The sequence below is a fragment of the Adelges cooleyi genome, unplaced genomic scaffold, assembly GCF_023614345.1.
Source record: "Adelges cooleyi isolate 19-005CV unplaced genomic scaffold, UGA_ACOO_1.1 ACOO_flye_CR_arks_rails_tigmint_CR_PRNA_30, whole genome shotgun sequence".
In the NCBI taxonomy this organism is placed as follows: Eukaryota; Metazoa; Arthropoda; class Insecta; order Hemiptera; family Adelgidae; genus Adelges; species Adelges cooleyi.
The window spans coordinates 11,481,555-11,508,442 of NW_026095971.1; the positions used below are offsets into that span (position 1 = coordinate 11,481,555).

The following is a 26,888-nucleotide window of genomic DNA, read 5'->3' on the forward strand; positions in this document are numbered from 1 at the left end:
AATATTCATAATATTTTTCCATAATTTGTCGTGTAGTAAATATATGATCACTGGTCGATTTACCTTTTCGAAAGCCACATTGGTGTTCACCAATTATCTCTGAGGCATACTTTTCGAACCTGTTTAATATAGCAGTGGATAGTACCTTGTAAGTAGTATCCAGCAAAATTATCTCTCTATAGATGACAAATAATAACTACTTTTAAAATTACGGAATACTTCATTTTAATAAAATGCTTATAGATATCAATTACATTAAAACATAATAGATCATTGATAATGTATTGAACATATGGTTGTAAGTTTAAACAAAGTGTTTAAGATAGTTGAGTATATTATCATTATTATTTATTTTTCTTTTAATGCAAGATATTGGTTTTATTGTTGTTCTAATTTAAAATAAACTATCTAGTAAATTTCAGTCAAACTAACAAGATCAGAAAAATTAGAATGGTTTTATAATAAAAAATGTCCGAGTTATAATTCTTCTTCTTCTTTATCTTCGTCTCACACTACCAACTACATGAGGTCGGCCACCCTAGTCCTATACTCCATAGAGCTCGGTCTTCTACATCTCGTTCAATCACTCCAGCTATCATCATATCACATCTTTTCTTCGGGCTTCCTCTTTTCCCCTCTACATTCATCTTTACAATACCTCTCACTGCTTCTGTCTCATCGCTTCTCCTACATGACCGAACCATCTCACCTAACCTGTTCTCTCTCATTTTCTCCTCAATTGATGCAACTCCTCGACTCCTTATGTATTCATTTCTTATTCTATCCTCCCTAGTCACTCCACTCATCCATCTTAACTTTCACGTCCTCCTCATACCCACAATTTTTCTGTACCATATATTGTAGCCTCACATCGTATTCTCTTTCCAAGTTATAATTATTCTTGCACTAACATATTTTATTTAAATTTTATTTTTCTAACTCTTTTTTGACAATAAAAACACATGATATAACAAGATGTTCAGTTTCTTTTTATAACGATGTCATTTATTAATTGTTTTCAATTAAACGTTATAATATGTAAGAATTATATTCATTGTAAAAAATAGTCATTAACTCAATTTAAAGTTTTACACAATAATGTAATAACATGTGAAAAATAACTAAAATTATTAAAAAAGTATCTTTAATAATTACAATTTACAGTAACAAATATTTAAAACTTATTTGTGTAAAACTTCTAACAATTAAAAGCAAACTTAAAAAAAAAGTAAAAAAAACAAAAATATAATACATTGAAATTACTATACACGTTCTAATACATATCATATAATATATATTAACATAATACCCTATTTGGTGTCCGTAGTCTTTTTATTAGCTATTAAAGATTTCATTTTGTTAAAACACTTGTCCACAAAATTTGATTTTTTTGTGTTACTATTATTCGAAATGGATACACTATTACACTCCTCAGTTTCATCGAAAGTATCTAGATAGCCTTCCAGACTTCTAGCTTTTTTCATCTGTACATCATCTTGAATTTCTTTCCTTGGTTCCGTAGTCTCTAATAGACCTTCCACACTCCGGGCACGTTTATTTTTGGCACCATTTTTCGGGCTCATAGGCGGTCTCCAACCGGACAGTTTCGAACACTTCCTATTTCTATGTATACAAAAAAAACCATTTTAGTATATAAAACGTATAAATATAAAAGGTACATATGGCAACATTAATGTGAAAAATCAAGCTATTATACATTCTGCAAAGTAGACTAATATATTATTTTTTACTGCGATTAAATATTTATAAATTTACAAATCTGAAACCCCCGTTTTATAAGATAAACATTTTTTGCCATTACAAAATTGTGTTGTTAATATTAGCAAACAAGACTTACGATATTGATAATTAGGAAATAAAAATAGGCACGTGCTAGTTAGTCATATTTTATACGTTTTTATGATTACTCTAAAAGTATATCAATTAACATTAATTTATAATAGAACATTCGTTTTAAAAAAAGTTCAAACAAGCGAAATTATCTTTTTGATCTAAAGTTTACTTTAATGTAATTTGCATCTCGCATGAATTTCGAAGGGAAACTTTGACGTTTACACCGTAACAGTTTTATTTATTTAGAAAATCAAAGTTACGTAGTATTACTATACTTGCACTCTCACATTATATTTTTTGATTTTTATTAAACGTAAATTTCAAAAGCTACCTACCCAACTGTGTCGATGGAGGCCGTGCGATTAAGCAGATGAACAATACATAGACAATCACAAGCACGCAGCACGAGTTGACAGTAAACATATCTATGTCCACCGTGTATCCTAACCTGGAAGTGTTCGACGCTAGTCAATCTTTACTACCGCCAAAGTCTCTATCGCTCTCGTTGGATTGTGTCCGCTGATAAGTAGGCGGTGACCTGCCCATGATTAGCGGAGTGTTTGGTGCCGAAGATTCGCTTTTGATTGTTGACGCGCCACCGCCAGACCGTGGCAGTGAAAGTGCTATGCTGGCTCCGTCTCGAGCATTAAGCTCGCCCCTCATGAACCGCTCCAGCTTTTCCACACACGCATCTTGGTAATCGTGTATCCACCGGACGCCGTTAAACTTGCAGACGTTGCGCATGTCTTCGGGTAACGTCTCGGGTTCGGGCCACGAAAAATTGTCTATAATAGGAATAATATTACACTGGTCTTGCAAAGCAGCAACAATTTCCTGTAGGAAAAAATATCCAAAATCATTACCCGTCTAGCAATCTGGTAAATTGACATTCGATATGATATTATACCTTATGAACCCAGTCTTTACACTCGCTGTCACCTATGCACCTATCTAGTGCTTTTGGCGTCAAAACGAGTAGGAAATTTTTTGCTTGTTTAATACTCTGCAATAAATTGTTGTCAAATTTGCCAGCTTCTAGTCTCTCGACATCGATGAACACTGTAAATCCTCGAAGCTGTAGATGAACTTTGAGCAAACTAAAAACATTTCAAACGAGTTATTATTTAGTCGACTGTTAATTTTTTTTTATTTTACGGCTCTTATTTAAAATACCTCGCAAGTTGAGATCCAGTAGATCTACGGTAACTAATGAACACATCAAGTTGTTTGTTCATGTTTTCTTCAAACGACGACGTACCCATCATCGTCTCGATATCTATACATTTAATTATAAATTAGGTCCTCAGTCAAAATTTAAAATTTTGAAATAAAGTGTAACTCTAAAATTTAGATTCCTAGGACAACAATTTTAAGTTTATATTTATTTTATTTTAGTATTAATAAATTATGTGAAAAATTAAAGTTGCAACGTATGACGTAATATTTGAATATTAGTTAGGTATCTAATTTCAAAACCTGTTAAAAGTCTTGTATCCATATACATTTATTTTCAATTATAAAACATTATTTATAAAATTAATTACCTCTTATAGAATCTAATATCCTATATCGATGAATACTGTTTAAGATTCCACACTCATTCGCCAACTGTTCTTCCGATAAAAACCTAAAATAATAAATGTTTATATTAATTTTTCATCAATAAAACAATGATTTTCTTATTAACAAATATTTAGCTGCTTAAAATTACAATATAGGAAATATAATAATTGTGCTATATTCAAACATTTTTAAATACTAACCTAATTGATTCTTTATCAACACCGGCATTGAGCATGGAGTAAGTGTAAATTGAAAATTCTGGACCAATAGTTTGTAGAAATGAGTTTAAGTTTGTCGAATCTCTACTACTATAGTCAGCTAATCGCTTTAAATTTTGTATTTCTCTCATGAATCTGTGAAAATCGATGCAAATGTGTAAGATTTATAACTTTAATAGAAATAATGTATTATACCTTCTTCGTCTGATTCCATTTTGTATTCCTATATCGTCTCTCAAATTATGTTCGTTTAGTTGTAATAATAAATCACCATCTACTCTACTGTCTACAAAATTTCTTGCGCATTCACTGAAACCTATTTGTTTTACCCATAAACTTACATCTTCGGGTGACCACAATGGCACTTGTTGACTAAGTTTATGTGGGACTTCCTCACCGACTAGTCTTAGTGCTTGTGCCGCAAATTTAGATGCTATGGCATTAGGACAACTGGCTACTTTTTTTAATGGCTCAATAGCATTGATTTCTCTGAATAAATGTGTTTTTCCTTGTTGTTTCTTGATACCAGCTTCCATGCAAAAATGAAATGCTGCTAGATTACAAGCTTCTTCTCGAATCGAACTCAATACCGGAACCAGTCTTTCCAACCAATGATGACTCTGACCATGAGCATGAGCCAAATTGGACCTGGCGAATTCTGACGGTGTGTGAGTTGTGATAAAAGGGTCGATTAAGTCCAAGGTTTCAGATTTAAGAACCGCTGCTTCAATTTCTTTGTTAGCTACAAGAACAGCGATAGCTAAAAATGCATAATACCTAATGTTGTCATCATTATTAAATGCTAAAGTGAATAGCCATGTTGGCACATTCCGTTTGATCATCAGCTCCTGATTCTCGGCTCCACCATAAAGTGATAAATTGGCCAGAGCACCAGCACAATGTCTTAATGTTTCAATATCTCGTCTTCGGCATTCGTACAGTAATACATCAAGCCCACCAAGTCTAATGACATCACTACATGTAACTTCACTGTGTTTGAATAAATGTTCGAGAATTCCTAAAAAAAAATTATTTTGAATTTACATCATTTGTATTTATTAGGTTAAAATGTAATCGATCATACCTGTGCTGACTTTAGATTGATCTGCTGAACTGACTTGGCTTTTGTAAGCACAAACGACATGTACTACCTTTTCCAAGCCATTATCTACGACATAAGAACGATTTTCGGTAGTCAGACATTGTTCTAATAGTCTGGCACTGCAAAACTGAACAGTTTGATCTTTTGATACGCAATTATTCAATAGCATGTCCATGCCTCCACAATTTCGAAGAGTGTTGCACAGTGCATATCCAAGTTCGTGACCATATGTCGGTACAGCCCACGCTTTGCATATTATATCAAACATTTTGTTCAACACTAAAGGGCCCTTTGTGTCCACGTACTTTCCACTAGTCAGCTCTCTAACAGCAGTTTCTAAATACGTGGAATATTTGGATATGGCCACATCCACATCTTGAGGATTGGCCATTTCCCTCAACTTATCGAGATCATCGAAATTAATATTGAGTAAATCATCGTCATTTCTGAAGACTATAGTGGAAGGTGGAGATCCAGATCCATTATTCAACTTTTGAGACAGCTGAAATAAAAATATATTATGTATTCAAAATAATTCGTTGGTTTGTAAAAACAATTTATTCATTTAGTACAACTACTCCAGCAATCAAATTTAAATGCTATACTATGAGACAATTTACCTGAGATGAAGCAGTCGACATCAAAGCTTGTGAGCTTGTACACATCCCTTTTTTAGTAAAGGTAAAATTGGATTTAGACGATTGAGCAATATGTTTCTCCTGATTGAACATGTTAGATGATGTGATTGTTTGTCTTTGCTGTTGCGCGCTTGAAGCTTTCTAAAAGATAAAATTAATGCATTAACTTAATTGTTGAAAGTTACATAATTAAAAGTAAGCAACTTTAAAAAAAAACAGAATTTCTCACGGAAAAATATACATAGTTGGAACAACTAAAATTATGGTTAGTAATAATATATTATAATAATAATAATATTAATAAAAACAAATTTGTAGCTGGAATATCTAAATAAGTAATTATATTAACTAAAAATGTATTTAAAACAACATTTAGTTCGGCCAACTAAACGTTTAGTTAAAACAACTATTTATTTAGTTATATCAGCAATACATTTATTGTGTATATATTAACCTTATACAGGGTGATTTATTTATCATGAGTCAGTCAATATTTCACTGAGTTTATATAATTTATACAACTATTTATTTTCATAGTGTTTTTATGTAATGTAATCTCAGTTTTTCACAAATTATTACGTTTCTACCTCCCTCCCAAACTAGTTTTTTTGATAGCAACGTTTGAAAATTAAATGGTAACGTATATATTTTTTAAACTTTTTAAATTAAGAATATTGTACTAACAATTTTGACTGATCGATAACCAGTTTTGGATAATTATTTTTGAAGTTATTGAAGTTTCAAGTTTAGGGCAGGAGGAAAGGAGCAATATAGTATTATTTTTATCTGTGCGCATTTCATAACCGCACTTCTCCTCCCGTCATAACTTTTAAACTCTTATAACTTTAAAAATAATTATCTAAAACTGGTTATCAACCAGTCAACATTTTCAGTGAAATATTCTTAAATTAAAAAGTTTAAAAAATATATACGTTATCGTTTAAGTTTCGAAAGTTGCTATCAAAAAAACTAGTTCCGGAGGGGGTTAGGAACATAATAATTTGGATAAAATTGTGATCACATTATATAATAACAGTGTGAAAAAAAAAATTCAATAATTATTTAAACTCAGTGAGATATTGACTGGCTCATGATAAAAAAATCACCCTGTATTAACCATAATTTTAGTTGGTCCAATTATAATTTTTTCCATGATCAGACGATTCTAATAACATGGTATCATATTTTATTTTATTTAATCACTATATAAAATACATTATTTAGTTATGCTAATAAAATATTGTCGTCGTTTAACTGGACACGTAATAAGAACAATACTTTGGCAAAAATAGTAAAATATGACGTTTACTGGCAGTTAAAAAATAGTTTTTGGCAAAAATAAAATGTTAGTCCTAATATTAATAATCTTTAAATAAGTATAATTCTTTAAAAATCCCGTCAATTCTACTAATGCGTGTAAATTAATTATTTAACGCTGTTTGAAAATTAAATCTTAGAGACTGGAAAGCCAGATACGTGAAATTGTATAGAACACTCGATAAACATGGATTTATATTTATAACATTTATTTGTTTATTAGATTTTTACAACGTTTAGCGTGTCTGTATGTGTTACCAGTGTTAGGCACAACTTCTTAAACATATATACTACCCACATGTTGTATTTTTTAACACTAACAATAAGTGAAAATAAAAAATATAGTTAAAACAAACAATGCTACATGCAGTAAAATATTTATTTTACTAATGATTCTTGTACTTATTTATTAGTAATTAGCTCACATATATATATATTATAGAATTGCCTCTAAAATTAATTGCAAAAGATATTGTATTATTAAGCAAAAATGTATTATTATATTTTAAAATATAAGTAAATAGGTACTTTATAAAATGATAAAGTTTTAATTAAGAAAACATTTAAAATAACCACTTTTTAAAATGTTTGATATTCTATATAAGTACAAATATTTACGCCTTAATTTTGGTATTAATTTTATTAAATTTGTCAAAATTGATATTTATTAACTAATTATATGCAGCTTGGTTCTAATACATATGATTTGCTTGCAACTAAAAGTTATTATAGGGTAACTTCAAAATAGTTATAATTTTTTATCAAATTTCGTTTTGTTATACAACTTGAGTTATTGTAGATAAATCTCATAGTTACCGAAATATACACGTTGTTTATGTCATCTATTACAGATAAATGTATAATATACAAGGTATTGCATAATTTTCATTAATATTATTGTCAATCTAGTAACCTTTTTTACATTTTGTTATCATATCAATTAGGTGAAATTATTTTATTTAATTGCTTAAATTCTCAACAGTATCATTATAATATAATTGTCACAATGAAAATGGCGTACCTTTTCTGAACTGAACGAGTCAGTCTGAACTTTCATTGTGGCCGCACTAATATTTTGATTTTTATCTTGATGAATGTGCTCTCCAGTTTTCAAAGTTCTTTTCTCCTAAAAAAAATATTACTCGTTTATCAAATAGAATGAACGCACGTCTACAATGTTTAATCTAACACGCGTGTACTGAAACCATGGCGGCGTAAACAAACGTGGATAGTTGTAGGAAGCGCTCTAAAACTAAACTTAGACAATCGCGAATATTCTACACACTGTCACTTTCTGTGTGTGTATGTGTGTTTGTGTGTGTGGGAACGCTTAGACTCCCACAGAATGCAGACAGAAAAATAATAACAACTGATGAACATATTATAATAAGTAGAAAATGCAAAAAGGAAAACAGTTGATTTATTTACGGACGATTCGATTTGATTACCCAACGGATCGAAATGACAATACCTTTTAGAGTAGCTTATTATGGCATACATTGCTACCCAAACATCATTGCAAGCATGTGTGACGTGTGCAAATTTAAGTGACGTTACGATCGAATGACTATTATTTGTGTTCAGACACTTTTTTCGTTGTTTGTACCCCTCGGCCCTCCCCGTCATGATCATGGGTATTGTACTACAACACAACATCATTAATAAAAACTCTACAGAATTGCGATTTCAAATTCATGTCACCACCCACTATAATTAATTTAGATAATTTAAACCTTTAGTGAAGCAATTGCCAAACTAGTCCGTAACTTTTTACGGAAATTTCAACATCCTTTATTTAAAAGTGAGTAATATATCATTGATATTCTAAAAAATAAAGTTAAAATAAAAGAATTACATAAAAATCCTATACAACCAGGTACCACTTAATGTACAGTTAAAATTTCACTATATTCGAAAATCAGTAGTTATATATTTTGTTGTATTTGTTTTTTTTAACTCACTGAAAACGGAACACATTCTTGCATTAAATAGTAATAATATTATTTCTATAAATTAATTTGTCAATCCTTGTAACACATGCATTCATCAATAGTCATCGTTGCATATGATTAGTCTTTTAGCTATTTGGTTTTTTGCCAATTATTTTTGACGTTGTCAATTATAGTAGCTAATAAAGTTTAATTGTTTTTTTTTGTACAGTTCTCAATGTCCGGTCGGCGTAATATTTTTTTTGTTTTGCATTCAATTTGGACGCGTTTTAAGCGCGTACGTGATTTTTTCATTATTTAATAGTTCAAGGCCAGCGCCTATTTGTATATTATAATAATATTATACTTGGCATTTGTTTGTGTAATAATAAAAAAATGGATGCGGAACTGTCATCAAAATATTAAATCATATTATTGATGGTTCAACTTGTATTGACCGTGAACCGAACCACAAAAGCTACTGGTCGCTAAGACATTATTTCAATAAGACAAACGTTATTTTCTCGGAGTATTGGCGAAAAAACAGCGTAGGAGTAGTCAAATCTAAAAGTGTGGCGGATCGCAAGTCAGCACAACACCGAAATAAATTTGGCTGTCTGGCCAAAAAAATAAACGTTTTTTTTTATTCTAGTTAGATCTCACTCTCTCTCCCTCTGACCTATGTCTCGATCACTCTCTCTCCTTCTCGTCTTATGTCATTTTAAACTATCCGCAGTTATTATTTTTAGTAGACGGCTGGGACACTTCTCGCTCGTCTTTTTGCTATCACTTACGCAATCTCGCATGGATAATATTATTTTACAGTTACCTTGGTTTTGTTGAACGACGAACCCTTTGGCATTGTTTCCGCAGTCTTGGCGCTACTGCCAGCGATGCGCAAAACGCCCACTCGCATTTTTTAAGGATCTATTCGGTATATTCTTATGCGACCACCGACACGGTTAGCATTTCTAGACTCCAGAACCAAAATCGAAGAAAAAAATGTTTATCAGCAACGGAAACACTGGATTGTAATGATCGAACTGAAAGCTCGATTTTTTTCCACGCCCCGAATAGTTTAAGGTTCAGGTATATTTTTACAGCGTGACTATAACAACGACAGGGACAAACAACACTGTGCGTGACCGTAAGTATATACGCCGTATCGGAGAAACGACGAAATTGAAGCGGCGGTAGTGTACGTTTAGTTGCTTGACTCGGGCGCCACCGACAATAAAAAAAAACCCATGTCCATTATCGTGATGGCTTTTCCGCTATTTTCCTTCCATTGCGATTAATTTCTCGAATACCAGACGAAATTGCTTGTCTAACTCAGAACGGTGTACAATAAAAGCTCGATTTACTGGAAGCTTTTTTGGTGTCAACGACACGTTCGCTACGTGGTGTGGCGTTTAATAGCAATAATTTTTTTAAACGGTCGGGAATGACATTTTAATTTTTTCTTTTCTCTTTTTCTCTCAGGCATTCGAATCCCGAGGCCATGCGTCTCTAAAAGAACGTTAACAGTATCGTGTACTTTGTATATTTTGTTTTCTTCGGCGGCAACAATATCCGTAGAACTTTAACACGAAACGAAACTTCATTAAATCACCGTCTATTGTATAATGACATTTCCATACACAGATAATATTATCTGCACTGATTTACATCCGTTAAGCAGTCGAAGATTTTAACCCAAAGGTTAGGTTAAATGTACACGCAGTGTTTTTAACGATGAAACTTTAGTGGTCGGTACCATCATAGAGAAAAAACATGTGTACATTTTAATAATAATGATATGTTTTCCTATTGTATCCCAAAACTATTACGGTCGGATAGAATAGAACATTATCGTTCAAGTGCACCGCCGCCGTGCCCTTAGCGTGCAACAACCATAATTGTGACTCGTGGAACGGCGATGGCGAACCCATAAGGAAATATTTATGGCCTTGGACAATAAACTCTTCTCTTTAAATTTAGTTTATTATTATGTAAAAGTAGCGATATGGCTCTCCTAACAATTAGTCTAAATATTAATCGCTTATTCCTAGGTTCTCTGTTATTGACTTTTATAGGAAAATTATTGTAATGGTTGGGTTAGGTCATGCAACATTACTGATAGGACTCCCCATAAACATGTTTCCTTTGAAATTATTGCATAATCAAACGTAGTAATAGCTCGGTAATCTAGAGAAGATACGATGGTACGGTTTTTTGAAAAGAGTTTGTAAGACAGTATATAAAATACCATTTGATATTTTTAATTTAGGTTAGATTATACCGAAACAGATTATGTTCCGGAGATATTATGTCTTAAATTCATAGCCAAAATAGTATAAATTTGGTGAATTAACCACCTCGTGCGGTGAAAATAAGCAATTGATTAATGATTGCTATAAGACCGGGAAGTCAACAAAAATACAGTGTTATTGTAAGTGTCTGCTAGTTGATCATGGAAGTCATTTTTGATGACACTAGCGAAAAAAACATTTTGAGAAAACTGCCGGGCAATATGTTTTTTTTATCGTTAGCGCTAACGAAAACAACAAAAACGTGTTTGAATTTTGCAATGCTAGTTATCCGATAGCTTGTACCACAGCGGTTGTCAGTGTACGATTTTATTATTATTATTCTTTCTGATTTTCTGCTGAGTTTGCTACCGTGTCGTTATGTCATCCAATCTTAATCAATATTATACTACCCGGAACAACAATTTCCTTAGCCCGACACGTGCCGGCTTTAAGAATGACACGGTGACGACTATAGCCTTCTTAAAAAGACAAACTAAACGAAATACTGACCTAGGTTTGGAAAAACTGCAAAGACAGTTGGTTAATTGACTCATCGAGACAATCAACACAAACGTGTCGTCACCCATTTAATACAGTACCCAAATGTTTTTAAATTTTATTTGATATATATATATATAGACTCAACACGGTAAAGAACTGAACTCGAGTCCTACAACCGCTTCTTTAATTATTCTCACAATAATGCTTAGCGACAAAGATCTAATTTTTCAATCGATTATTTGAGTTCTATACAGGTCGAATGGCCTTTAGTACTCTCTGATTTTTGTCATAAATATATAAATATTGTTTTTATTTTTTTATAAGCGTTGTCTGCGGGTGGACTATGTCGATTAATATCTCTATGTCGTTTCAAAATCGAAAGGTTTTTCAGCAAGCTAAGGCGCAGTCAGCAGTGCAAATTGTCCTTTGGGAGTGCGTTTTGTGCTTATTGTTTATAATATGATAAATATGTTACAAAATTATGCATTAAAATATATTACTACCAATATGGTCAGTTCTCACACAATAACCTTGAATCAATGTGTTCTCGACATTCACCCAAAACATCCGGCTTTTATAATTTTATTTGTACGACATAGACGGTATACATTGTAGTACCTACGTCCAACGCATCTAGTTCGACAAGTCTCGTTTACAATCGTATAAAACCGGACGTACCTAATGGTAGTTTAACTAGTTCAATTCATGCTCTAAAATCTTAACGGATTTTATACTTTGTTGAAATAGTAATCAAGCGCCTTACAAGTTTTAATCTCTAAACGAACGAAGGAACGTTGTTTTCACACGACCCAACTTATGTGATAATTTCCACCGACCTGCTGATCAATAGTTGGTAAAATATTCAGATTTATATAAACGCATGTTATCAAATGGTCGTGTGTAAATATGCTAATATCAATCAAATAAACTATCGGTTTTTGTTTTTCTGTGATTACCGTGTCCTCGCCAACGAATAGATTAGGCTGTATGACGTGCATCTAACGATAAAATCCACTGAATATTCAAATTTTTACGTCTCGATGACTCAACGCGGTTTTTGTATGTTTTCTAGTTGTCTTGTAAGCTGAATACACTTGTTTAAGAACAAAACACTCAATTGGTCAGACGGTGGGCGGTCATCAAAAATATATAATATTGTGTGTGCCCAACATGGTAATATTATATTGACTTCGATTAACCCCAAACAAAAAACTTATCCGTTCGGCGTTTCGCGATGGTTAAACGCATGTTTTTTCATTATATGTAGTTACTGTAGTATTATTATTTATTATGCATGGTTATTTGTTCAATCAGTTCAATACGAGCCACTCAATGTGGATCTCTTCTATAGATCTTCTACAGATGTTGCGTCCCATCAACCAAATAATCGTGTCAAAAATAAATTAAAAAACCTAAAACCTATGTATAAAACCTATAAAGTAACAGAGTCAGAATAAGAACTACTTGTGTACTACACCATTAGTAGTCTAAATTATTGACTAGCCCATAGTAGTTTGTTTTGTGTAGAAAATATGTGATTATCATTCTTAAAAGTTAAACTCTATTAATCTCCGTCAAATAGTATTCTATCAAACAATTAAAAAAGGACGATCTATTGGAAATTGGAATTATATTCAGTGATAACCCGCTGTCTAGATATATCGCCTGACGTTTCACTAGTAAGGTATTACTTTGCATAAAATAAGTAACAGTTCATACACAATATTACTAACTAACAATAATATTTTGATACAAAATACTTCTAGTTATTCGACCAGTAAATTAATAAACAATTTCAAGCATTTTAAACCGAATACGTGTATAAAAGTCGCCACCGGAGACGACAAAGCGCGACAAATTTAAAAACCAGTTTAACATTAAACTTCTGTTCACCTCTGTAATCGACTAACGAGTAACGTTTTTACCGTATACATTATCCTGCCACTGAAGTCTATAGGGGCGATAGAGAGAATGATGGAAAGGAGCGACTATTTTAACCTTTTTGTCATGACATACAGATTCTGCGTTTGCGTAGACGATGTTAACAAATTTAACTACTTTAAAGAATGGGTAATAAGAATTACAATATTAAACATATATTTTACGGTTGGCGCTATCGGTAGAAACGTATGGACCGCTCGCGTGACTCACACAGTTTGTACCTAAAAATAATTATTAATTTGTATGTGACGTTACCGCATTAATCGCCGCGATCGTACGCAATACTAATGTTGTTGATTTTATCAATAGATATTAAAGGTCATCTCACCTGGATTTTGTTGAGTTTCATCTCGGTACTCTTGTCGTCCATACTGAACCTGGTTCCCAACGCGTTGGCTGCCAACTTCTCTTGGAACCCGGTCGAATGCAAAGCGTCCTGCGACTCGACTATGGCGTTACTACTGCTAGAGCTACTGCTACTGCTGCTGCTACTCGACTCGTAAGCCTCTTTGACGGTTTTCGAAGAGGACACTCGCCTTTCGGTCGAGTACTTTTGACCGTCGGTCGTAGTGATTTTCAACGGCAAGGGCCGGGTCAGAGAAGGAGCGGCGTTCGACACCAACACGGGCGGCGATTCGGGGAACGTGACCAGCGGGTCACCGGCAACGCTACCGCAAGTGCTGTTGTGGTCTGCCTCGTCTATACTACCGCCACCAAAACCGAGCACAGAAGAAGTGGCTGACGAAGACTTTTGGAGCTCTGAAGACGACGACGTGGTGGTCATTTCGGAAATCTGCCGGTGAACGCGCTGCGAGGACGACGAAGTAGACGAAGTGGCTATGCGCGAACTGTTTGAAGACGCGTTGGACGCCTTGAGAACATAAAATCAAATAATGTTGATGAAAACATCAATCACGATCGTTGAAAATCCAAACAAAATATTGTGTTAGACGTAATGATTAATTAATAAGCAGCTACTAAAGTTATTGTTAACGATTTTAATAGATTGTTGATCAGTTGTTATAGATCGATTAGGAAATCATATATTTTTCTAACTAAATATATTAGTAAAACTAAAACCAATTAGTTAGGTATGTCATTATTCCGACCCACAAATTCTACAACATTTATACATTCTTCGATTTTGATTATTAAAAACTTAAAACACATCTAAATTGATAACGTCGAACAGAAGTTTGCACATTTTTTATGAGTAACAATTAAATTTGTTATTTTATTTATTTAATAACCAGCATGCTAAAAGCCTGAAACCTCAACATTTAAAAAAACAATCTACCCATCAATCCAATCATACCCAACAATCTACATTATATTTACACTATTATTCTCCTTTGCCTTCATCCCAACTATTGTAGATCCACCACCTTTATTCTAAACTTCCACTTGACACAACATCCCACATCATTCTCGCATACACTAGCAGTTCTCTTATCGTTCTCAATTATATTATCAATTATATTTACAATCATTTTCTAAATAATCAATTAACAGAGTAATTTTTTTCTTAAATCAACAAACGTATAAAAATGGCTTAACAAATTATAGATGGATTTAAAATATAAACTAGATGTATTTTGTGACTAATTTTGTGCAAGTCGTTTATAAATTGTTAATAATTATTAAACAGGTATCAAATATGCGTTGTGATTAGATCCTAATCCTAAACAGGTAAGTTAATATTTTTTTATGACCTTGTGCAAATATGTGCAAGTAAACGCAGAAAATATCTAAAAATTCCATTAAACAAATAATATAGAACTATTTAAGTCCTTTATGACAAACTAAAATATATAATATCATAATGGTAAACAACTACTTATTATGTTTAACTAAAGAGAGTGAGTATTTTCGATACATATTATTTTTCTGTAATGAATTACAAAATTGTAAAAGATAAATATTTGTGTCACCCCATTTTATGATAGTAAATAAGCCTATAGGTACTCGGTTTTTCGTTTTTTTTTACCTAAATATTTTAAAATATCCCAATTTGTTTATTAATCTGTAATTGTTGCAGTTTTAAGTATGTTTTTCGCACCTTCGGTAATGACGGCCCAGATAATCGCATAAACTATGACTTTATAAAGAGTTCTTGTTAAAAAGTGGTCGCCAATTTTGACTAATTCGAATAAATTCTTTACCAATGTGTTAGGAAATATAATTATGATTATATTGTTATTTTCAACGAATTTTATATTCCAACCAAAAAAGGTAATTTTCATAGAACAATAGATTAGTATTTGAGCAACGGCCAGGAAAAATATTATCGCATACGTCATAGCCTCTTGTTGACGAATCATTATTTACCTTCATTTTAATAATATTTCAAGTATAAACCATGTGCCGTTATAGAAGTCGAACAGAAAAAAATCGAGGATAATGGTGTAGGCCTAAAGCACGTTTTTACGTAGTTATTGCGTTACACAGCCGTTCGGCAACAATCGGACTACGGCTTTAATATGTATATAGCCTTGATATCGAGAATAATATATTATAGGAATAAAAACTCTGGTGAGCCTACCTAAATCCGTTGTGGAAATTAATGTCAATTATATTGATTATATGTTTTAATAGCTCTTATACATGCCTGCAGGATGAATTGTTCTATTGACCACTAAACACTAATGTCCACAGTTTTTGGTACACTCTCCTCGGAGTCCTTGGATTTATATTTTGACAAGTACAATATTATTAATATACTGTTGCGTTGTGTTGTAGCGTAAAATACAGACTAGGTAGAGGAAATCAGTGATTAGTTTCATTCGACTAAAACGGAAACTAACAAGAAACAAATGTTTTTGTTTTTATTCGGGATGTTTTAACATTTCAAAATATCAATGACAGTTTTTTTTTAACGATTTATTAGCGATTTCTTGTTTTTTCCCCAACTTCAGACGTTTATACACACCGGCAGAAGTTCAACATTCAGTAACAAAATATTTGTGTTAACATGAAAAAGAAACGTATCCGTAATTTCTAGTATAATATTCAAGGTTAATATAAACGTTTCCCACAAAGCTCTTGTTACTTGAAGCCTAGCCTATCAGCCCTATAGTTCTAGTCCCGATAAGATACAATCGTATAACAATTATGTCAAATGTCGATCGTTGTTCAACTACCAGCGGCCAGCCTACCTACTGCCTAGCCTATATATTTTTACTGTGCTAATGCTTAACCTACTCAGCCTTTAGCTTCGATCACGCCAATAATGAAAAAAATATTAATCTCCAAACTAAAAAATCAGCAGTTAGATCCTGTAACGCGTGCTTACTCGTATATAATAATACGCTTAAATCAAATTATTTACATTTAATAATTACAATTTATTATAAGCAAATCAACCACAATAAAGAGGTTACCGGGTTCAATTATTTCATTATTGTGAAACGGAGGTTAATCGTGCACATTTTGTTTAAAAGTACAACTCGAGCAAATTGTGTCACTCGCACAAAATATATACATATCGAACCAATTATACTACTTGAACTGAAATAAAGACCTAATACAAAAACCTTATTTTGTATAGTATATTACTACCCGACATAACAATTAACATTTCTACGAATTGATGATTCTAAGTGATCTGTCGCCTTAGTTTATACTACGTTGTCGACATCACATACATCGTTTATATTACATCAGCTATCATTGCATATTTTAGATTTTTTTTTTTACTTTCTTCAAGTCGTTTTTATTTTGTTTGAAGAAAACTAAGGAAAGCCTAACAGTGCTAAGATACATGATATATTGTAATCAATATTTTTTTCTTTTAACGAGTTTTCAGATTGGTTTGTTCTGTTACAAATGTTTGCACACAGCATTGTCCGTGTGGTAAATGTTAGTATTGTTATCGACGCGTTTTTAAAATGTAGGTATGTAATATGATTGTAAGTTAATGTATTATGCGAACCTGACGCCAAGCCCAACAAACGACATTAAACATGTACACAACACATAAACGTATTAAAATCTAAACATTCAAACCGCAAACGGTAATAATGATTATAATAATATGATTATTATGCAACATTACCATCTGGTGACCGACGGCTGCATCGGAGCCTGTAGTGGTGGTGGAGACCGCGGTGGCTGCGGAGGCGGTGGTTGCCAATCCCATGGACCCGGCAGTGTTCTTTTTCTGAAAATTCTCAATGACCGAGTTCACGTTTTGCATGTCCGACCCATCGGCGTCTTTCAAGAAATCAGCCATCTGCGTAAATCGTAAAAAAAAATATTATTATTATAAAAACCATACAACTCGTCAAACACGGTACAGTAACATCCAGGCGAGAAAAGTAATATAACCGGTACAAAATCCATTAAATCGTTTTCGACCGCATATTTTTAATCTCAAAACGTTTCATTGGCATTAGTATTTTTCACGAATGAATAATAATAATATATCCATAACAATATACAATACATGCAATACATACAATATAAAATGTACCATCATAACAATATTATTATGTTAAAAGAGGAAATATAATGATAAACCGGTTATTTTAATATACCTAATATATTTTTCATTTAATATTGCAATAAAAATAAATACTTATAAAAAAACACCTTTTATCTTTTATGTAAATGGTTTTACGTTTTAAACCTACCCTTGAAAACCGTGCTTATATTTTAATATTTCTTGGTACATAAAAACAAAACCTGAAGTCATTGGTTAATCATTGGGTGATTAATGTTACGAATAAAATGTAATAAAAATAAAGTTTTTAGTAACCACATTACTAAATCACATTAAACGTTTAACTAAGTAACGACTCGTTTGATAAGAAAAGTAAAAACAAACTTGGGTTGTAAGCACAAAGCATATCTATGAAAACATTTAGCAGTGTAAAGTCGTTTTGTGAAATGTCATATTTGTATGCGCAAAACATTAAAAAAATTATGATTATTTTATTTACATCATTTATATTACATATCAATTTATTAATGTGGATAAGTCTAGTATCCAAATGAGAATCCTTAATCAAACCACTTGCTGATCAACGACATTCAACGTACCGTATAAACGCCTATTATAATTATTGTAAGAAAACCCAACCGATTGGACGAAGATCAATCACCGGTCGTCGATTCTACCTAAAATACACGCGACATGTCAAAGTACAATGTATCAAGTATATACACAGCATTCGAGGCCAACGAATAGCGATGTATGCGAATATAATAATATATGTTCGCAAACATCGTTTTATATATACATACATAAGAAATCCATATAAAACGTTGTAAGCGACGTCTTGAGAACCACTGGACGCGCCAAAGGCATTTCCTGAAGTGGTTCCCGGCTCAGAAAAAACGGGAGGAGTACCGACCGGCTTGGCGCCCACGTTGCCCATATATATAATGCAATCCGGCCGCAATCGTACGGAAGGTCACGGCGTTGGCTAGTCTCTTATGCTGCGCCTACACCTACACGCGTTAAGCCGACTGGTTAACAGGCAAAGCAAGTACAAAAAATTATATTATATTTTTAAAAAACCATACACACACGCACTTGGTGTGCACAGGAAAATTTAAATACGAACTTCGCGCCTTGTAAAAAATGATTGCGAATAGACCCACTTGTAAAGGTACCTACAACCGCGGTCGTTTAGAAACCGTATGCTACGGCATAGACTTACACAATAAGCTTTTTATATAGATTGGTTGATTCAATAAAATGTATATTATTTATTGTAAATAATTAATTCGACAAACACAACGCACGGTTTAAAACCGTTCTTTTTATTATTGTTAATATTATTGAAACATCTACCTAACCTGACCGCAGGCTGTTAAAATAATATTATTGCAACGTCCGTTTGATTCAACAAAGAAGATTTCTAGTTCTGTGTGACCATTTTATAAGTGTATGTAAAAATCCAACAGGTACCGTCTAATTGCATGTATCCATGACTATTGAATACATTACATTGCCGTGCGCCCAAACGCGTTTTTTGCGGCACGTGCTATTGATTTGGGACAGATTAACGCGATTCTACTTTATCAAATTACCGACTAAGTTCACATGAAGATTGAAACAAAGCCAATTCGAAAACAACAACAAAATACCATACGACCGACCATTTTGTCGCGCTGGCGATTTGTAAATAACTTGACCGAGTTATCATGTTTGTTTCTCCGTCGCAAGTAAATCTACCAATGTGCGACTTTATTTCTCTCGTCAATAAACCATAATATTTTCTCATACAACCTGGGTAGGACTTTAATTAGTTAAAAATCAGTTTGAAAGTGTTTTTAAGCTTGTTAGGCTACTAGTAAAGACTGTTTAGGATGAGAAAAACTGGATTAACATTTTAAGCTACTCAATGAAGTAATTTTTTAATTATAATATAAATCTGCTTCCGAAATGTCCCGAATGGCTACCGATTCGTTTAAAAATATATGATTCCCAATTTAAATTGTGACATTTGCTTCCAGTATTGTAAATTATATAGCTATACAAATTAGTTTTGATTACTAAAAGGCCTAATATTAGCTACCCGCCTAAGAAGTAGAGGTTCGTTACTTATAGTAAACGCTGTCCGTCCATCCATCAGTGGAAGGGTTACTCGTATATGTTAGGCGAATACTGTTTCTAATAAGAATTCTATGTAACCTTACAAACAACACAAACATATTTCGATAAACGACGATTGAATAAAACAACAAATAATTACAATTAATTGTAATCTAAGCGGTCCAAATAATGGTCGCTCCCACACTCGCTAGCGACTATAATTGAAATGCTAAATTTTCTTTTTGTATTGCGATGCACAGTAAAACAGCATCAGTGATCAGACAGTGAATAATATTGACCTTGAGAGTATTTGAAATATATTAATATCTAAACAATACTCCACGGTACTCTATCTAAATATACACGCATAATTATGCGTGTATATGTTGAATGCAATATTATTACAGTCTTAATAATAGTAACCAGATCGTCACAATAATAATAATATTAGATAACACACGCTACTACTACATCTTCCTACGGTGAGTATAATTCACTGTTGCCGCAACATTTTGTAGCGTTTTAAGTTCATTATCACCCTTTCTATGTAGTAAAACGTTAAATAATTTTTTATAAAACAAACTATAAACACCGAATACATCTCTCGTCAATTGTCCGGGAAAAATAAATATATATTTTCTAAGATGATGTTTTACCGTTGGGCGTTGAGTAATAACTGATAACTATTCATTAAACAACCCCTTGTTACGACTTTTTACACCCAAGATTTTACTTTACACCTTTAACTAATAGTGATAAATATTTTTGGATATTTCCGTTGTACATTTTAATATATTGCAAGTTAAAATATATTTTATTTCTCTCGAAAGTTACTAATTTAACTAAAATAAGTTTTATCAATATATAAACATAATTTGAAAAAAATGTATTAGACCATTACACATGTAAATTATTGAAACACCATTAGATTGTCTAAACATCATGTATGATTTTGACCAAACCACCAAGTCTTGATAACCAGTAGATACAAAATATTGAGATCTAAGATAGGACCATTACGCTTTATTTATTTTTGTACAACTGGTCTAGGAAAATGAACTTCTGTGTATTTACACAAAATTAAAAATCGGAACATTTTTGACATGACAATATTAATTTTCCAATACGAATTATAAGTCGTTGAAAAATATAATTAAATGTTCTTTTACTCAATTTATAATTTGAGTTTACTTATAATTTCGTGCAAAAAGAGCTAAACAATGGTAATAGTTAACGAACTACGATAAATATCAATGTCAAAGTCAGTATTTAATGTTAAATTTTTAGTGTAAGAAATTTAGAAATTAAATAGGAAGCGTGGTTCCTCTTTATTTTATTTTTTTAATAATTTTGGTAAAATGTCTACTATTTTTGTACATAAATTAATGTCTGTTTTATCACGTTTTAATAATATTATATATATTATACATAAAGTATTGTAATTTGTAACGATCATCTGATTTCATACAAGGCAACAACTGATACATTATAAACCATTCTTAAACATTAAAAAGCTTTTAGAGAATAATTTCTACATCTTCAACAGCTATTAATGTTTTTTACATATTAATAATTAAACCAACCAGTGGTGTCATTTAAAGGGTGCAGGGGGAATTTGCCTTCCCCCCACTGGTGATATCAGGATGTTGTCCGGCCGTGTAAGAGCCGCGGCATGATTCTTGCTAATATGTTAATATTAATAGCGTATCCTAACATACAGTAATACAAGCTGGACGCCCTAAATATTTTTAAAAGAAATTTCAATTAATTATTAAAAAAATGTGCACCTATATTAAGAGAAGCAAACCATTTTTAAAGAAAAAAAAATGAATTGTAGTTGAAAAAAGCTATTGTAAGCTAATAACGTTTAACGTTTAAAAAATGTATCATGTGTAAACATGAATATTTAAATGTTACTATCTCTAGTATTTTGTTCAACTAGAATTCTATAGTTTATATCATGGGGTTTTAACATATATATATATATATATAACAAAATTATGATAAGTCATGATTAAATATTTGTATTATTACAATAAATGAAAACCAATTTTAAAATATTAATTAAGTTAAAAGTAAATCCTATATTGAAAAGAAAAACGTTAAAGGTTATTTATTGCTCATGTTTGTGTGGATGTTTTTTATTTATTTTAGTTGAATCGAATATAATATATAGAAAGATAAGAAATGTAAGGTTTTGTTAAAAGTAAATAACTAAACACCCGATTAAAAGCCTATTTAAAACTTTGTTTTTAATTATGGTTACCGACCAAGTATTAGTTTGAGAAATAATTAACTATTAAAAATCGAATAAGATACGATTTCAACTAATCGCTGAGAAGTAAATAAAATCCAAAAAGAATTCATTTGACGAATAGACAAGGTTTATTGTTTAGTATTATTAACCCATCGACAATTACGTTTACTTACCAAAATGGGCATGTGATCAAAATAAGTAAAATTGCTCTGCAAAAAGGAAAATATAATTTTTTTAGAAATTAATCATCGAATATGTAATTTATACTAATAATGTTTTTAACAATTTTCGAAAATGTACTATGTCATCATAAACTAACGAGTGATGGAGATCAACTATCTGATGGCGACCAACTGTCTTTACTGTAAAACATCGTCATTTTGCTGTTTGCATCAGTTATTGTTGGTCTGACCAAATTGAATGGACTTTCGATTTTCAAGGTGCCCACGTGGTTCAGGGTAGACTTGTATCACAGCAGATACCTAAATTATGCCGCACGCGTTGCAAACCAAGACGATTCGGTCCGGATTAAAGAAACTATCGCCAATTCTCGTTTACAAAACATTGTCTATGTAATCCTACGGCCGTGTAATAACTAATAATATACAAAATGTAACCACATAATATAAAAAGGCATACGATATACGAAATGTAACGAGTATTTGGAATCTTAGTAGCTGTGCTTGGTGAATAATGTGTGCGGAATTGCATTAGCGAACGTGGTGGCGAAGACAAAATCGGCATTATTTTGTATTCGCCCACAAGTTCCGGTCCGGCCACAGAATTTCCTCAACGCGCACGTCATAATGATGACACTTCGTTCACGTTTTCCTATGTAAGCAAGAATATACGTCACAAAATGATAGCGATGTTCGTCACTGTTCATTTGTGCGCACAGATCTGGCAGGAAATAGAACGAAGGTGTATGCCAGGTATGCATTTTGAATGTATATTTTTATAAAACAACAAGAACATCCACTTACGCGCGTGAAGTACATTGTCGTGCAAAAAAAATTGTTCAAACGTCAACTACAGAGTTAATTATAGTAAATAGCTATAATGATGATTACAATAAACTTTCTTCGGTCGGTGGCGGGAGCGTTGTATACACCATGGTAGTGCACATTGCAGGCAGCCTGCCCAAATACAACGGTCGGACATCGGAATGTCAAGGATTCCGGTCATTAGGAATTTTAATATAACAGCAGGTATTGCGCCGAGAAGAGGAGTGTATACTGTAATATACATAATTACCATCTCCGTTAAAAAAAATGCACACCGCGCAGACTATAACGAGTCGGCAGTCACCTAAATGCTCGAGATTTTATTTGCCTTGGTCTTAGCAACACTGCCCAGTAACGATATAACACACATATTATGGAAACACAATTGGAGAGAATTAACTAATTGCGTGATGAAAATCGTATAAAATGTGTTTATATCGAGAACATTAATTGAGTTTTTTAATAAAAAGAAAAACATTTAAAGTTACAAGTTTGTCTTCCCACTGAATCGCGTTTTGTTATGTTTATTGAACAATTTTTTTTTAATCGCTTAACCCTATGACTCAATTATAATCTATTTTTAATTTTTTTAATTATTTTGATGATGGTTTCAATAAGATACCACATTTATTAACAATCGTAGCAAAACTATTAAAAAAGTGGTTTCAATATATAGTACCACTATGAATCAAAGGGCAAAACTATTGAAATTTGAATGATATATTTTACGTATGTGAATGACACAAACTAAAATTATTATAATATAAGGAAGTCTAAGAACAGTTTAAATTCCTCAAATGACCCCTGATATTAAGACAAACAATGAATTGCAGTTGCAATCCAACATAAACAGTTATTTGTTGTAGCTTAAGCAACTATCACCTTACAAAACGCATCGTAAAAGTATTTTTAACCGAAAACCGGTACTTATAAGACATTTCTTAATGACAATAAGACGGGACGTGCCTGCGGTTGTCCTATGTGTTATTATAGTATAATTTCGCATAATGTATTAGCATGAAAATATTACGAGTAAGGCCAACGTCATACAAAACGTTCGACGAGCTCGAGTTTGTATACAAATGGTGTTAAAAAAGCACTATCAGATCAATTATTTTTCTTGGAAAAAAATATGAATATCTATGAAATTCGTACGCCTTTGTGTTAAAAAAGATAGAAACATTTACAAAATGCATCATTGAAAATGGCCAATGAAAAATGTTTAAATCAATGCGAATGCTCGAGCAAAAAAATATAATAAGACCCCAACTGGGTTTTAACACCAGAGTCAAAAAATTAACGGTAAAAAATAAAAATATTTATTAAATTCTTTCATGCCCGTCTAGCTTATAAAAATTGCAACTGTAAAATTAATTTAAAAGATTATTCCACGTGTATTATGAGTAAAAACTGAGATTTTTAAGAAACATAGTACTTAAGAATTTTAAAAATAGCCTAAAACATTGTTTGCATCAATGATCATTTTAGTATAAATTATACAGATATATTCTATTTAATCGAATTACAAAACAGGTGCCGTTAATGTATGCCGTAATATTTCGATTAAGGTTAACGAACTAACCGGAAGAGCAATTTGCACACACATTATTATTGTTAAAAAACGAAATCGATTAAAAACTACACGAAGACGCGTACGTTATCGCCAGTAGCTAATTTTTCTGATTATTGACATTACACTAATAAAAATAAAAAACAAACAAATTATTGAAACATTAAACAACGTAAATACTATTAGTGGTTGACGCGTGCCGTTCGATTTTTTTTTCTCATTGCACTCTAGCACTTAAAAAACTGCAAAAGAAATACGATGAGCCGATAATACAATATTAATAATATGAAAACTATTATTCAGCTGTTAGGAGGGTCACAGGACAACATTTTGAAAACAAAATACAGGTACCTACTATATAACCCGTTACAAGGTGACACTTACTTTTTTGTGCACGAACAATCCTCTCGGACGAATCAACGGCTGAGATGGCATGCCAGCGGCGGTTTCCGGTTGTGAAAAAACCCAAAATTAATATTTAAACTCTTTTAAGTGAGCGCGATCGACGGTAATTGGTCGGGCGGTCGATCATCGGACAACGGCCGGCAAAAACACCGGCAATTTATGTCTCGCGGAAAAAAAACAATAGAACTAGATACTATTTGACTTTTATCGTTATACACTGCTGAATAAATAATACATTAAATAAAACCCAATTTTTTTTAACTAAAGCGTATTACACCAAACGCCGATGGCGAAACGATATGTTAAGATGAATTTTTTTTTTCGACTTGAACTTATTCGATTTCGACTACGGTCGCGCACACGTTAAACACACCGGACGTCGTGGCGGCAAAACGGTTGTGAACGGTAACTGAGGTCGGCTGGTCGTTTTATACCATACGCGTGCGGCGGTGCCCGGTGTATCAGTTGCTCTGGCCCGGCGTCTTCATTCGTCGCCGCGACGGCATACGAATGATAATATAATAATAAAAATAATAGTAATAGTAATAACTATTAATATATATATATATATATATATACATACACGCATATAATATTGTTATTATTATTTACACATATTACATTTACATGACACTAGTGTGTGTGTTTTATATTAAACCATATGGTAGCGCGACAACTGCACGCGTTCGAAGGTGATACGAATCTTAATATACTAAACGCACTTCTTAATAGCGTTAAACGCCTTTGCGGTATCCTCAAACTTCTGTTGGCCTAATTATAATAACGACTATGAAAAAAATATATATATATACACAATATTTTACCACAAATGGTGTGTACGCGCCGCGCGTACCGCGTTACGTTTTTTTTTCGGGTAAATATTATAAATAGCAATCGAGGAAATAGATAAACACTTGAGAGCAATATACATAATAATAATATATCTTACATATTGTATGCTATGCCATTTTTGTACAGCTGAATAAGCGTTAACGCACAATTTTAAAAACAAATCTCGAGTGGCGCCTAAGACCGACCGAGCTTTCTCTACTTAAGCGTATTAGAATAGCACTTTCGTATCGCATAATATTATCTTTTACTTCCTAGCGGATCTGAACAAAGGTATTGGGTGATCAGTTAGGGTAATTTACGGTTTTTAGTTTTTACGAAGTTTTTTGTCAACTCTACGTCATATACTTTTTTGTTATATAAAAGAAGGTTTTGCTCCAAAATCGTATAGAAGTGTAAATTGTACATTATTAAATATACACACCGTGGTTTAATTGTTTATTTTTAATTACGAGCTATTTAAAAAGTTAACTTACATTTATCCTAATGCGTTCACATAACTACACATTTTTATTTTGGTAGGTCCCGAATTATGGAGATAATAAATATAACCTATATCTGTAAAACCCGTTGTGATTTTGCATCATAACAAAATAAATAATTTAACTGGGAAATGTATGAACTCAAGTAGAATTAAATTATATAATTAATATAATAACATTTTCACGTAACACTTTCAATAAATAATCAATTTATTCTCATTAAAATAAATATTTTCAAAATTTTGTATAATATTTTTGGTGTGTGGGAATGAAGATTTTATTGCACTAAAAAATTAATATTATCTTATACGGAACACATATCGGTTCACAGGATCCGTGCGGATTCACAATGAGCATCCTGTACCTCAACTGTATATTTTGAAATCAGTGGTTTAACCAATATCGTAAAAACTTAACTACTATGTGT

The 26,888-nt window shown here is 32.3% G+C and overlaps 1 protein-coding gene across 3 annotated transcripts; it reads right to left on the reverse strand.

Annotated features, from left to right (window-relative positions):
* Window positions 1-1,503: 1,503 nt before the first annotated feature.
* Window positions 1,504-25,539, reverse strand: LOC126838301 (NAD(+) hydrolase sarm1). Of its 3 annotated transcripts, XM_050572624.1 has the most exons (14): window positions 25,110-25,539; window positions 22,325-22,360; window positions 17,408-17,584; window positions 13,682-14,224; window positions 7,714-7,818; window positions 5,358-5,516; window positions 4,720-5,239; window positions 3,831-4,653; window positions 3,618-3,770; window positions 3,399-3,481; window positions 3,028-3,130; window positions 2,762-2,951; window positions 2,303-2,688; window positions 1,504-1,623 (listed from the first exon to the last, which is right to left on the reverse strand). In XM_050572624.1, exons 1-13 carry the CDS (start codon window positions 25,158-25,160, stop codon window positions 2,323-2,325), a joined length of 3,309 nt encoding a protein of 1,102 aa, XP_050428581.1. In that variant the 5' UTR covers window positions 25,161-25,539; the 3' UTR covers window positions 1,504-1,623; window positions 2,303-2,322. The 3 variants fall into 3 exon arrangements, with proteins under 3 accessions (XP_050428581.1, XP_050428579.1, XP_050428582.1); XM_050572622.1 differs by lacking the exon at window positions 1,504-1,623 and having other exon boundaries at window positions 2,190-2,688; XM_050572625.1 differs by lacking the exons at window positions 1,504-1,623; window positions 22,325-22,360 and having other exon boundaries at window positions 2,190-2,688.
* Between the last annotated feature and the right edge of the window lie 1,349 nt (window positions 25,540-26,888).